Source organism: Pyricularia oryzae, chromosome 5 (assembly GCF_000002495.2).
Source record: "Pyricularia oryzae 70-15 chromosome 5, whole genome shotgun sequence".
NCBI classification, from domain to species: Eukaryota; Fungi; Ascomycota; class Sordariomycetes; order Magnaporthales; family Pyriculariaceae; genus Pyricularia; species Pyricularia oryzae.
Genome location: NC_017852.1, coordinates 1,439,741 through 1,452,494, shown reverse-complemented (window position 1 = coordinate 1,452,494; position 12,754 = coordinate 1,439,741). Strand labels below are relative to the sequence as shown.

Sequence of the window (12,754 nt, the reverse complement as noted above, 5' to 3'; positions counted from 1 at the left end):
AGAGCGACAGCATAAAAGCTGTAAGAAAACGTTCGGGTATGCCTCCCGAGTCATTGTGGTGTCCGATTGGAATACGCAGCCCGATCGCCCTCGTGCATATCAGGCAGCAATAAACAGATTAGTTACCTACTAGATAGTCATAGACTTTACTTTTATAGTCGGACAGTCGGACCTGAACCCGCGTTCGTGAAGAAGCAGGTTTATGGGGTTGGATTTGATGGAATTACCCAGTTGAGATCAATATTTTGCCTGGACTGTTTGTATTAGAGGTCTGGTTTGAGATGGCACGACTAGAATAGTACTTGCTAGGACAGCAATGTCTACATTCTAGCGCAAGTTCAATTAATGGTTGTGGAGATCACAAGTAAGACAAGGAAGTTAATGACTCACATAATCATAGGCTAGGTAGATAACAAATATAAGCTTCATTTATATAACACAATCGTCGCGATATTAATCCGTACAACTCCAACGATCACCAAAAAAAAACAGGCAACAAAAGTTACGCTTTTAAAAAAACCTCCAACCATGTCCTCAAACCATACATCACCAACCCCTCCCAAATCTGCCTACACATTCCCGCCCGATCTCCTCAAATACAACGTATCTATCACAGAATACATCGACTCCCAACCCGGTTTAAGTGCCTTGATCGTCGGTACCGTCGTCTTCCACCCCGAATCCTCGGACAGGCTGCTGCTCATCCAACGCGCGGCGTCCGACTTTATGCCGAACCTGTGGGAGACGCCCGGTGGCATGGCCGAGGCGGACCGCGACCGCACCGTGCTCGACGCTGCCGTCCGTGAGCTGCACGAGGAGTCGGGACTGGAGACGGCTCACGTGCGTCGGCTGATCGACCTGTACGAGTTCAAGGCTAGTGATGGGCGCATGTTCCACAAGCTTACTTTTGAGGTTGAGGTGCGGGGTGATGGGGGTAATCGGGGGCAGGAGGGCAGCGCGGCTTGCTGTCCTAGGGTGAAGCTTGACCCTGAAGAGCATCAGGATTTTGTATGGGTCACCGAGCAAGAGTACCGCGCTGGGTGGGCGGGCGAAAGGAGGTTGGCAATCACGCATCCGAACCAAGAGCTCACGCTCGACCGCGCGTTTAAGGCGAGGAGAGATGAGCAAAAGCCTATCAACTGAGATCAATACCTTTTTTCGCGATAAATTTGAAAGTATAAATATCTAACCTTTCCTGAAGCTTCAAATACCTAAACAAATGCTGCAGTGGGGATGATTATATCGTAGTGGGCGGCGGGAGACTGATATCACCCAAAGAATGAGGAAGGAACCAAAACAAACAGCCCGAATAAGAAATAAAAGGGAAACCAAACAACGAGCAATTGCCCCCAGCCGAATTCGAACCGCAGCCTCCTACATCGCGGCCTAATTGGCGTTTCCTACTTGCAAACGACCTCTTGCCGGAGCACGTCGCGAAACATCAGGACATCAAGACATGACCACCCACCAACGTCCACCCAACCCCAACTTCACCATCTTGACCACTTCTGACAATTTTGAACGCCCCAACATATAAAAATAGACAAAAATACAAAAAAGCAAGGCTATTTTATCCGTTCACGAGCAGGGAGAGGCGCGCCCAGAAGGCACCGACCCACTAAACTCCAAGCCACACGAAGGAGAACACCCATCGAAAAACCGCCCGAGGGTGGTTTTGTCTGGACCTTCACGACGACGCTGCGCTAAGAGGCCGGAGCCAAAGCGGTCATAGCAATCTCTATACCACTCGACCACAGGGGCAGAGTGAATATAGGACCGGTCTTGAAAGGTGTCGGAATTAGGTAGGTTATAAAGGGATTCCGAGAAAGGGGAGGGAGGTTTGTTTGTTTGTTTGTGACTGCCACCCCGCCCGACCTGGCTCGTTTGCCTCTTGCCTCGTCGCAGCCGGCAACACGCCTTTGTTCCCGCAACGCACAAGTTTGATGAAGCTCAAGCGGCTGTTCTCTTCTCCCCTCGTGATAATTATCAATATCATTCCCAACTGCCCGTTTGTATCTCGTTATCACAAACAACTGAGACATACCTCGAACTCCAAATTTCCTCCACTATCAAAACCCAGGCAATTCTGAACCCTCACCCAAACAACTCAATAACATTACATGTTTCCTCAATCATACTTTGGTACATCCCAAACAGACACTTTTTCTTCGTAAAGCTACAACAACACCTCACCCTCCTCAACCACCCACCGCTCAAACACCAGACTCACAGCGTCTTTCCACGAAGAGGACCATCAACCACGTTATCCTCGGGGCTCCTGCCGTCACGATACTGCCACAGCCGACTAAGCTGCTTGACCTTGAACGTGCGCGCCGCGCCCTTGCCGAGGCCCTGCCCCGCATTCATGACCTCGACCTCGTCGGCAGCCTGCGCCGCCGCAGCCGGCAGACCCTCCATTTCGTTCTTGAGGACGCCGACCCAGCTCGACTTGAACGCCGCGCCCGCGACGTCCACCACGGCGTTGGCGCCGCCGCCGCCACCGACGACGACCTCGCTGTCCATAAAGTCGTTCAGCCCTTCCTCTGCGGGCCCGGCCTCGATACAGCCGCTGAACCCGCCGGGCGCGGACTCGTCCCGCCGCAGCGGGAACATGCCGTCGAGGTAGTGCATGCAGAGCTGGTGGCCCCCGCGGACCGACGTGCGGGCAAACAGGCGGCCGATGAAGCGCGGGACGAAGAGCGTTGCCGGGGTAGAGGTCGCAAAGTGCAGCACGCCCCAGAGGGCTACAAAGTCGGTCGTGTGCGCGTAGTGCTCCACGTGCCCGATGACGCGGTCCGAGATGGCCGACGGTCGCGGCGCAGACGTCTCGCGCGTCAGCATGCTCTCGAGCGCGTCGCTGTTGATGCTGCTACTGCTACTGCTACCCCCATTGCCGTGGGTTCGCCGGCCCCCGTTCTTCTTCTTCTTGGACTTGGATGCCGCGGCCACAGCGTTGTCACTGCTGGCGGAGCGTTCTAGGGCCTCTGTGGGCTCGGCGACGTCCATGGATGCCGCCAGGGGGTTTGCTTCGGCGTTCTCCTGCGATGTGACGTGGAGGTGGGGGTTGTTGAAATGGTTGGCCGCGTTGCCAAAGGTGTAAACCTGGTTGACATGGTGTCAGGTTGGACAAAACTTGCATAGTTAGGGGAGAAAAAGGTTGTGCAACAAAAGGCCTCTTACTTCAACCTTGGCAAGCAAATCTTGCGGCATCTCCTGGAGGAGCCAATCAAGAACCATGCCTCCCTCGATGCCTCCCTGGCTGTGCAGTATCAAGACCACCTTGCTGTACTGCGGATCGTACAGCTTCTCCTTGACAGCGGCGTAGCACAAACGCACGTCGTCTGTTGCGTAGCCAAAAGTGCGCTGCACAAGACACTCTACGATATCAAAAATGATTCCATCACTGTTGGTCAAGTACCGCAAGATGTGCCCAGGCAAGATCAGTATACCGAACAGACAGAATCGAAAATTGAATCAAAGGGGGGGGGGGGGGGGGGGCACAAATCTCGAGGCACTTTACGTTTTGTTGTGGATACCAAGAATCGGCCTCTTGAAAGTAAGCGCAAGCCGGTCCAGGTTGTTCTGAAGCCAGTGCTTCCCGACGGCAACACCATTGACAAAGATCCACTGCTCGTGGGCATGCTTCTCCAGAGCCGGGGCATACTCGGGATTCGACGTGAGGGTGGGCTGATCACCATTGAGCACCTTGCAGATGAGCCTGTTGCAGACCAAAAAGGCAGCGATGAACATGGCAGCCGTCCACACGGGCAGCAGCACCATGACGGGCAGGAGCACCAGCACGAAGCCCAGCTGCATGACGATGAGGACGGCGTGCACGACAATGCAAAACAGGTTCTCGCGCGTCGGGCTCAGCTCGTCCATGTCGCCCGAAATGTAGGGCGGGCTGGCGGGCAGCACCACGTAGGGGATGGCCCAGGCGAAGCGGAAAAAGTAGTAGACATCGTAGCCCAGTAGCCGGAACGGCAGGTCCGTGTAGCTGTAGTTGATGACGGACTTGCCCCCGACCTGCGAGCCGTAGAATTTGGTCGAACCCGAGCACTTTTCTCCCGCTATCGCAGCGCCATTGCTGTTACTCCCGAGGCTGTCAGGCCCGGGGGCGGCGATTGTTGTGATTCTGGACGGCATTGGTGATGATGGTGTTTGCTGCTTGTGGTGACGAGCGGAGGCCCAGAGGTACGATATTGCAATTGCGACCGTCCCAGTCCAGACGAACCAGAATAGGCTGGGGACGGCCAGCATTTAAAAAGAAATTGGAGATTAAAAAAAATAAAATAAACTCAATTCCTCCCACCCCTTGTTTGCCTTTGTTTTTATTTTCCCCTCTACTATGTAATATGAAGCTTACAAGACGGCGCCCAGGCTAGACCAACGGGCCAGGCTGACGTGGGACGGACAGTGCATGACCATTCGCAAGCCGGCGAATTGTTAGCCTGGGAATTTCTTTACGGATAGCAGCTGTCGGGCAAGCTCCAGCTGTTCTTGGGCGGGCTTGGTGAACAATGACGTCTGAACTGTGGGGATGCTTTGGAGGGTAACACCAGTCAACGTCCTCGACCGGGGGGCTTGCAGGCTCCAAGCCTCAACGATAGGGGGGTGGGCGCCACTGAGAGGAGCCCTGAGCCAATCCTCAATTCCAATCGGCACGCACGCCAAATTTTATGCCCCTAGGCTAAAAAAAACAAACCAAGAACCAAAGATACGCGATGGTGTAGTATCTGATACACTGGCGTTTTTTGTTGTTTTGGCATGCATGTGCAAAAGACAGATGTCCATAGTGGTAGGACGAGATCAGTCTCATCCTTCGAGCCAAGCCACTCTCAGCCCATGGATTTGACAGGCACATGTTATTTTCCCATCAGACAAAAACACAATCTGCTGCCTGTCCGCCGGCTGACATTTTTTTTTCTCTCTTTTTTTTTTTTGCTCGAGCTTTTCTTTTTTTCATCTAAATATTCCGATTCCCTGGCATAGCCTTTGGCGGATCCGGGATCAGATCGTCGATCGGCAATTTCTTTCCAGCAGCCCCGAGAAGATAACGAAACCGATGGACCCTGAACCCGCGAAAGAAGAAGAAGAAAAGGTAGGTAGGCGGTTGCCCAAAAGTCGATAAAGAACCCAGTGATGCCCTCCCAAGACTTTTGAAACGTCATAATCTACAGTTCCTTTTTCTCTGTCTGCCACACTAGCTCTCGTGCATGTCGTTAGAAAAGCTGGGTAAATGTACACCTGATTATTGTTCAGATACGACACATGCCCTGGGGAAATATTCAAATGGTTGCATACTCGTATTAAAAGCCTTTGTCTTGTGACTATTTTCCATCTTGGGTGTTTGCTTTCCTTGAGATTCTCTCCGGCGCTTCCTGCCCTCCTCGAAATGGCTTCATTCCCTTCGCGCCAGCAGCAATCGGGAAGTTTCAAGCTGAGAAAAAAAAAAAAAAAAAAAACTTTCTTTCTTAATGTATATATATGCCGTCTCACTGAGAAAACAAAATGATTGCTTTTTTGCCGTCTCTGCGCAGGTTGCCTACTTGCAAACAAAGCCTTGCTGATATAATCATTGATCTCACTGGCAACCAGGTAGTCTCGGTTGCCCCGCATAACTTGGCATTTCACATCATCAAGTTGATCAAGAGTCACGCTGCCATAATAACATCCACAGGCAATACAGAATTCAAGCACGCAGACCGTCATGCCTCAATCCGAGGAGGCGGCCGCTTTTTTCTATGCGGTATACAGTGCCGTGCAGGAGATACCGCCTGGAAAAGTCACGACATACGGCCACATCGCCCATCTCGTTGGACAGCGTAATAATCATAAAACTTTCCATTACAAATGCACTTTCTACTAACCCCAGACTCAGCCCAGAGACCTCGCCAGGTCGGAGTATGCCTTAAGCACCTCTCAGAAGACGACAACGCCGTGCATAATCACAACAATGTCCCTTGGCAGCGGGTCATCAATGCCAAGGGTATCATCTCACCAAGGTCTGCAGCTCCCCGTCAGGTGTGCCCTTCCATTTGTCTAATCTACGGCGAACTAATAAGTTTGGGCCCTGTCACTCAGATCTGCACCATCGGGTTCGCAGAACCAGGCTACTGCACTGAGGGCAGAGGGCGTGACGGTCACAACCGGGGCTCTCGGTGAGCTAATGGTCGACTTCAAAGAGTATGGATGGTTCCCGGAGATGCTGCCTTCTGAGGAAGAGTAGGAGGGAGCATGATCACTTCGCAACTGTACCTGTCTTCCAACAGAGTTGCAGCGTTGTTAGCAGTCGCTCAATGCAAAAGTGTCTCAATCAATAAAGAATAGATTTGGGCATTTTCAGATAGCAGTTGGACAATCGTTTGTCAACATAAGAATTCAGAACAGGTCTGTAAGGATGTTTTGCTCATCATGGAAGCCACACGTAGCTGAAGCAGCGAGAAATATATGAAATTATGAAAGACGTACCATTACACATGCAGACAGGCCATACACATATCGTCGCTTGATATTGTCGTGCTGCAAATATTCGACAAGCATGCATTACTTACTCACTTTTATGGACCTTGGAGCTTTCGACTAAAGAAGGAGTCCATGGTTTTCTGCTTGGAGTCAAATTGTGCACTGCCGATCCCACCTCGAGTCTTTTTCAACCCATCCAGATGGCAGCTATTATTGACTGAGATGACACTCATAGTGAGAGATGCCGACGCAGTGGCTTTGTCAGAAATTGCAGATGTCGATCTCGTGTCTTGTGTAAGAGCACACAAAGCAACCTTGAGCTCAGTGTAAGCCGTGTTTCTCCACGGAATGGAGAACTCGGCAGGTCGGACAAGTGGATCCCTGGACCCCAAGTCATCGACGGGACGTGCAGAATTAGCATCGGGGAACTGCGCCAGAAGAACCCTCATCAAGACATTCAGTATAATGCCGTGAGCGACAACGACAACAGTCTCGGCGCGAGGGCCCACCTCGGCGGTCAGGCGAGATGCAAGAAGCGGCCTGAGATGGTCGCGAACAAACTTCTCCATCCTGTCCGACATCTGCTCATGAGTCTCGGGCTTGATCAACGGCAAGCCATCACCCTCAGTCCGGATCGGCTCATCCTGATCGCGTCGTCGCTTTCCATAAGCCACACCCTCGCGGGACCCAAAGTCCTTCTCCCGGAGCAAGGGTAGCTTCTCCACATCCTGCTGCTGCTGCTGCTGCTGCCGCCTCCCCGGATCTTGGTTGCCGGGATCAGCTCCCCGGGCAAACCCAGTCGAGCTGTCGCCGCTGCGGGTCTGCTTGTTTTGCGCCGCCACGACTTCCAAGGCAGTTTTCAGGGCCCGCTGGAGATCCGACGTAAAGACGTGCACGACGGGGCCAATCTCTGCGCTGCGCTCGGCGAGGTGCTGGCCCAGTCGCCGCGCCTGGATCACGCCGTGGGCTGTCAGTGGGGCATCTCGAGAACCTGCGCTGGGGTGAGGGTGGGAAATACTGGGTCAGCAGGTTCTGGGTTTTGGGGTTCTTGGGCAAAAGTGGTTGGCGTAGTGAGTCAAGGAACTCAATTGTTACGGTGGAAATGTAAATGAGAACATACAGAAGGCCGGCTACGTTGTCGGTAGACTCGCCATGTCTTATGAGCAACAAGTTCATTCCTGTCACCGAAAAAACACGTCGTGACAAGATAAGTTTTTTTCCGGAGGTGGTGCAAAGATTAATGCAAATTGCCGAGCTTGTTCGCATTTATTCAGTGGGAAGTGACGCACACGAAGGGCGCTAAACGCAATTACCGAGCTGATCACATGATCTAATTTTGTGACGGGAGATTGTCAGGGTTAGGGTCTACAATCAAAGTCGCCCTTGAAACCGCTGCCGAAAACCCTTTCTAAAGTTGTACTACTGAGAGTGATGGTCACTGGCATTCCAAAGACCGTACAAAAAACTCAGTATGGGCGGCTGGAAAATCAAAGCGCAAGCTCTTATAAGCTCCTGCTCGCTACTTGGTCTGATCATAATATCACTTTGCAGGTTTCACAGCTCCAGATCGTTATGATAGCAAATCAAGCCACCGAATCATCACACGAGCAGCGCACCTATGTTTCCCAGTACCATACAGTCCAGTCACACAGGCACACAGGCACGAAGCAAATGCAGGCAGACACGTGTGGCATTGTCAACTTTGGGTCTAACAAAAGGCCTGGTGTTTTCTCTTGTCAAATACAAAAGCACAAAAGAAAATAAGTCCGAAAGAAGGTAAGTCATCTCCACAGACTGCATGCTAAAAAAGCATATCAGTCGCAAGTGGAGGGAAGTAAAACTGTAAAAAAGGAAAACAAAAGAAGTCTAGGCGCTCATCGGTGATATTATCTCTCTCAAACAGCCATCAACATGACAAAACCAACAAGGCAGGCCATCAAATACTGCCAGGCTCGGCCAAGAAGACCAACGTTGACTCGGCCCGCTCCTGCGGTGACGACGGCGCCCTTGCCAGCCTCAGCCTTCTCCTTGCGAGGAAGCACTGATTCTGAAGGGCCCTGAGGGAAGCCGAGCCCTGTACCGGAAGCGATGGGTAGCTCTCCAGGTATGATCACCGCGCTTGCAGTTGAAGTCTGTCGTGGCCAATCAATGGGCACAAGTCAGTATATATTTTCATGCCTAGGGAAAGTGAGCCTACACAAGGGACGTCGAGAAGGCTGAAAGGAAAGAAACTCACCACGGTAACTGAAACCACCTCTCCTGCGTCTGGAGCTCCCACGACGCAGCCGTAGCACGGCTCTGGAACAGTTTGAGTGGCGCAAGCCGACGTCGTCACGGTCGTGTATCGATCAGTCAGGGTCGTTGTGCCTGTTCACCACGCAGCATAGTCTGTTAGTCATCCGTGTAACTTCCGAGGTTCCGGGCATGATGCGGCCGGGTCAAACTTACTAACGCTGCCCTGCGCACAAGTTGTAGTCAAAACTACATACACCTCCGTAACGTAGCTGAGCCAGCTTACGCAAGGGGTCGGCTCGTACGGAACAACAGTGAACGGAGGCCTCGTTATCGTCGACCAGGGCGCCGTGAGACTGGTTGAGAAATCACTGGAGACGGACGCGGATCCGGCGCTGGTGGGCAATGCACCCTCAGTGGTCTGAACTGTCATGGTTGTCGAAGTCAGCCAGCTGTTTGAGGTAGATTGTGCATCCGTAAGCGAAGTAGACAGTGCATCTGTAGCTGACGTAGACTGGTCATTGGTGGTTGACGTGGACACGGCATCTGTAATTGACGTAGACTGAGCATCTGGAAGCGAGGTGTACTGCGGACCTGGAGTCGAAGTAGAGAGAACACTTGTGACCGAGGCAGACCAGGCGTCTGTAAGCGATGTAGACACTGCATCTGTAAGCGACGTAGATTGCGCATCGCTGAGAGACGTAGAAGCGCCACTTGGCACGGGTGAATAGCCACCACCACCATGGCAGGGAGTCCTGGTCACGACTGCTGTAGTGCTGACGGTGTCTGCTCCAGTACTAGTACCGGATATCGCGTCAGTAAGCCCAGTGGTCACTACTGACGTTGCGTCTGCAGACGACAGAGAGGTTGCAGCGGCTCCCGTGGATGTCTCTGTGAATGAACTTGACTCGCTTGCTGCCCCTGAGGTTGGCAACTGCGCCCCCGATGACGTCGCGCCGCTAACTGTCACTGTCGACGACAACGTCTGAGTGACAGGCGCATCCGAGTTGCTAGCTGATGCGCTGGCGTCTGAAGTGGGTTGCTGGATGCCCGAAGACCGGGTGAGGGTTACGGTTGCAGAGACAGTCTCGGTGACCAGCTCAGATGAGCTAGCTCCCGCATCTGATGTCGCCTGTGACCCCGATGGACTGACAACAGTGACCGTAGACGATACCGTTTCAGTAACAAGCGCGGACGAATTGGTTCCTGAGATGGGTAGAGCCTGTGAAATTGATGATGGGACAACGGTAACAGTAGCCGAAACAGTTTCTGTGACAAGCCCGGAAGAATTGCTTGCCGAGATAGGCAGCGCCTGTGAGCTTGAGGATGGGATAACGGTGACTGTAGCGGAGACAGTCGCTGTAACAAGCCCAGACGAACTAGTTCCCGAGGCAGATATCAATTGCGAACTTGAGGACGGGGTAACAGTCACAGTGGCAGAGATAGTCTCCGTAACAAGTTGAGAAGAGTTAGCTCCCGACCCAGACGTCACTGATCCAGATGGCTGGGGGAGAGTGACGGTAGAAGACACAGTCTCTGTCACGAGCTGCGTAGAGTTGCTTCCCACGGACGACAACGAGGTGGCCTGACCCCCGGCCGTCGAGGTTATCGGCAGGACTGTCACCAAGGTGGAACTCAGCGAAATATTCCCAACAGCCGTGCTGGGAATGATGCTGACCACAGTGGAGATCAGCGAGGTCGGAATCACGGTGACGATGACAGAGGAGAGTGAGACGGAGGAGACGCTAGTTGTGGGTATGACAGTGACCAATATCGAGCTTGAGGTCACGTTGAAGACGGAAGTCGACGTGGCGGATCCCGTCTGGATGGCTGTCGAGTTCGGGAAAGGAGCCGTGGTGGCGATCTGTCCGAGCCGAACTGTAATGTACGTCGTGTAGTACGAGGTGAAAATCGAGTTGGGATTCACGGTGACCAGTGTAGTGTAAACCGAAGTGATTGTCGTGTACTGCCTCGAGGAAGACACAGCTGTCCCTGATGATGAAGAAGATACTTGACCAGCATTAGAGGGTGTTGGTGGCAGAATCGTTGTGGGATAGACAGTGGTGTATATGGTGGTTGACGAAGAGCTCGGGTTTACGGTAACTACCGAGGTCACTACCGAAGTCACGGTCGAGATTGATGGACTGTTGATCGTAGATGTCGGGGTCTCCGTTGGGGAAGCGGAAGATCCAGCAGGTATAGCGGTTACATACACAGTCGTGTATACAGTTTCCGAGGAGGAACTTGGATTGATAGACACATACGATGTCACAACAGAAGTAACAGTGGAAACCTCAGAACCGGAACTTGGCGACGCGCTGGCTGAGTTTGCTGTTGAGCCAGAGATTGGCACCACGCTTGTTATTGTCGTGGTAGATGAGGAACTGGGATTGATGGACACAGTGGAAGTGATGACGATCGTTGTCACTGACGGTCCCGGAGTAGCTGTCGTCTCAGAGCTTACCGCCGATGAGTCTGATGTCAGGGGTAAGAGGGTAGAAGTGGACACTGTCGTGAATGTAGTGAGAGACGAGGATGACGGGTTGATAGAAACGGTGGACGTAACCACAACCGTAATGACTGTAATGGAATTGGACACCTCGCTCGTTGCCGTTACTGAAGAGCTGGTAGTGGAAGTAGCCGTGGAGCTACTGCATCGTCAGCGACCACCCTCACCTACGAATGGAAGTTGCAACATACCTCGAGTTAGTGAAAAGCGTGCTACTGAACCCGCGAGTGGTGGATGAACTTGTTGAGTTGTTAACAGACGAACAAGTTCCATTTCCCAACGCCCCATATATGCACCTGCAAGACAGGGTACAAGTGCTGTTATCATGGCCATTGGAGTCGCCATAGTCACACTCCTCGCCAAGACGGGACTCCCATATGCCATTTCCACAGCCGATCGGCGTGGCAAACTTTGTAAGGATGTAGGGGACTCCCGTGCTGTTGTCTGCAAAGGTCAAGTTCCCGGCGCCGGTAGCCCCCTGAGCGATCACCAAGGGCTCGAATCCGCGCATGCCAGCCTTGGGGTAGTTGGAAAAGACCTCGTGGACACTGCAGGACCAGTCGCTCAGGTCCTCATCTTTTATGCCCAAGAGAGCTGTTGAATTTGCCACCAGATGTGCGTCGTTGTAGCAGCTCAGCTGGCCTCGCACTTCAAAGGTACCAAACTCGGATAGCACCGAGACAATCTCCTTTTCGACATTTTGATAGTAGCATGAGAGCGAAAAATATAACCCCGTCTCATTGCCCGACGCTGCAAAATTCAGTCCGCCCCGGATCAGAGACACGGCTCCTTCGTAGTCACCGGCGTGGAATGAGGGATCCGTGCCGATGAGGATGACGGGTCCCGTCACCGCTGGCGACCATTTGGTCTTGGTTTCTTCGAGCAACCTTAGATTGTCAACTTCCGGAAGTGATTTGCAGTCAGGATCCTGGACAACGATGGCAGCGAACTGGGCAAAATCATCTTGAGTGTAAGAGCGCCACTGAGCATCGGTGACGTTGACGACTAGAGCAAACGCATGATGTTAGCTAGGCCTGAGACTTCGGAGAGGGATCGATCAAGGCACCAATAAGTTCTGACCTTCATAGCCTAAATCCTCAGCTTCTTGCCACTCTCTGTACTCCACGCTGCCATAGAACAAGAGGCGCTTTTTCTGAGCCGATGCGACAGCAGCCAGGGCGACGACTGCCAACCACAGCCACGTGAAAGACTTCATGGTGAGCCTCTCTCTATAGAGTGGTCACCGAGACGCAGTAAAGAGCGGCGTGCAGAATCTATCGAGGGCCTGGTAAGACGGATGACGGCGGTAAAAACGAGAGACAGAAGCTTGGACTTGAACTTCTGGATCGAAGAAAGTAGAAGATGGCACACGAGGACAAGAGCTTTATAGGGGTCACCGATACAGCCTGGCCTCGGCTACCGTGCCGTGCGTTCCACATGACCATGGACGTTATTCCCAAAAAAGAAGCACCAGCCGGGATCCGAGTCTTCTACCTCTACGTAAACATTGATAGAAAGGTCTCAGTGTTTGGAAAGACGCGGCCAGAC

General features: G+C 52.6%; 5 protein-coding genes across 5 annotated transcripts; 2 read left to right on the top strand and 3 right to left on the bottom strand.

Moving 5' to 3' along the window:
• The first annotated feature begins 439 nt into the window (after positions 1-439).
• On the top strand, positions 440-1,206 carry MGG_00836 (uncharacterized protein). Its single transcript, XM_003718097.1, has one exon. It carries the CDS (start codon positions 529-531, stop codon positions 1,141-1,143), a length of 615 nt encoding a protein of 204 aa, XP_003718145.1. The 5' UTR covers positions 440-528; the 3' UTR covers positions 1,144-1,206.
• MGG_00837 (uncharacterized protein) lies at positions 1,132-4,442 on the bottom strand. Its single transcript, XM_003718096.1, has 3 exons — positions 3,521-4,442; positions 3,181-3,403; positions 1,132-3,102 (listed from the first exon to the last, which is right to left on the bottom strand). Exons 1-3 carry the CDS (start codon positions 4,258-4,260, stop codon positions 2,227-2,229), a joined length of 1,839 nt encoding a protein of 612 aa, XP_003718144.1. The 5' UTR covers positions 4,261-4,442; the 3' UTR covers positions 1,132-2,226.
• A 1,198-nt stretch (positions 4,443-5,640) lies between these two features.
• On the top strand, positions 5,641-6,468 carry MGG_00838 (MGMT family protein). The gene is made up of 3 exons (XM_003718095.1): positions 5,641-5,825; positions 5,882-6,005; positions 6,085-6,468. Exons 1-3 carry the CDS (start codon positions 5,711-5,713, stop codon positions 6,227-6,229), a joined length of 384 nt encoding a protein of 127 aa, XP_003718143.1. The 5' UTR covers positions 5,641-5,710; the 3' UTR covers positions 6,230-6,468.
• On the bottom strand, positions 5,804-7,722 carry MGG_14656 (phosphoglycerate mutase). Its single transcript, XM_003718094.1, has 3 exons — positions 7,586-7,722; positions 6,472-7,461; positions 5,804-6,258 (listed from the first exon to the last, which is right to left on the bottom strand). Exons 1-2 carry the CDS (start codon positions 7,639-7,641, stop codon positions 6,561-6,563), a joined length of 957 nt encoding a protein of 318 aa, XP_003718142.1. The 5' UTR covers positions 7,642-7,722; the 3' UTR covers positions 5,804-6,258; positions 6,472-6,560.
• Positions 7,723-8,294: 572 nt separating this feature from the next.
• MGG_14655 (uncharacterized protein) lies at positions 8,295-12,530 on the bottom strand. The gene is made up of 5 exons (XM_003718093.1): positions 12,287-12,530; positions 11,398-12,211; positions 8,914-11,345; positions 8,702-8,832; positions 8,295-8,597 (listed from the first exon to the last, which is right to left on the bottom strand). Exons 1-5 carry the CDS (start codon positions 12,420-12,422, stop codon positions 8,361-8,363), a joined length of 3,750 nt encoding a protein of 1,249 aa, XP_003718141.1. The 5' UTR covers positions 12,423-12,530; the 3' UTR covers positions 8,295-8,360.
• Positions 12,531-12,754: the final 224 nt, after the last annotated feature.

Coding starts and splice junctions, on each gene's coding strand:
- MGG_00836 (XM_003718097.1), top strand. CDS start 529: ATGTCCTCAAACCATACATCACCAACCCCTCCCAAATCTGCCTACACA.
- MGG_00837 (XM_003718096.1), bottom strand. CDS start 4,260: ATGCTGGCCGTCCCCAGCCTATTCTGGTTCGTCTGGACTGGGACGGTC. Junction 3,404..3,520: donor CTTGGTATCCACAACAAAAC/GTAAAGTGCCTC, acceptor CTTGACCAACAG/TGATGGAATCATTTTTGATA. Junction 3,103..3,180: donor ATTTGCTTGCCAAGGTTGAA/GTAAGAGGCCTT, acceptor CATGTCAACCAG/GTTTACACCTTTGGCAACGC.
- MGG_00838 (XM_003718095.1), top strand. CDS start 5,711: ATGCCTCAATCCGAGGAGGCGGCCGCTTTTTTCTATGCGGTATACAGT. Junction 5,826..5,881: donor CGCCCATCTCGTTGGACAGC/GTAATAATCATA, acceptor CCCCAGACTCAG/CCCAGAGACCTCGCCAGGTC. Junction 6,006..6,084: donor AAGGGTATCATCTCACCAAG/GTCTGCAGCTCC, acceptor CCTGTCACTCAG/ATCTGCACCATCGGGTTCGC.
- MGG_14656 (XM_003718094.1), bottom strand. CDS start 7,641: ATGAACTTGTTGCTCATAAGACATGGCGAGTCTACCGACAACGTAGCC. Junction 7,462..7,585: donor GACAACGTAGCCGGCCTTCT/GTATGTTCTCAT, acceptor CCCTCACCCCAG/CGCAGGTTCTCGAGATGCCC.
- MGG_14655 (XM_003718093.1), bottom strand. CDS start 12,422: ATGAAGTCTTTCACGTGGCTGTGGTTGGCAGTCGTCGCCCTGGCTGCT. Junction 8,833..8,913: donor TTGTGCGCAGGGCAGCGTTA/GTAAGTTTGACC, acceptor CGTGGTGAACAG/GCACAACGACCCTGACTGAT. Junction 8,598..8,701: donor AGGTGGTTTCAGTTACCGTG/GTGAGTTTCTTT, acceptor TGGCCACGACAG/ACTTCAACTGCAAGCGCGGT.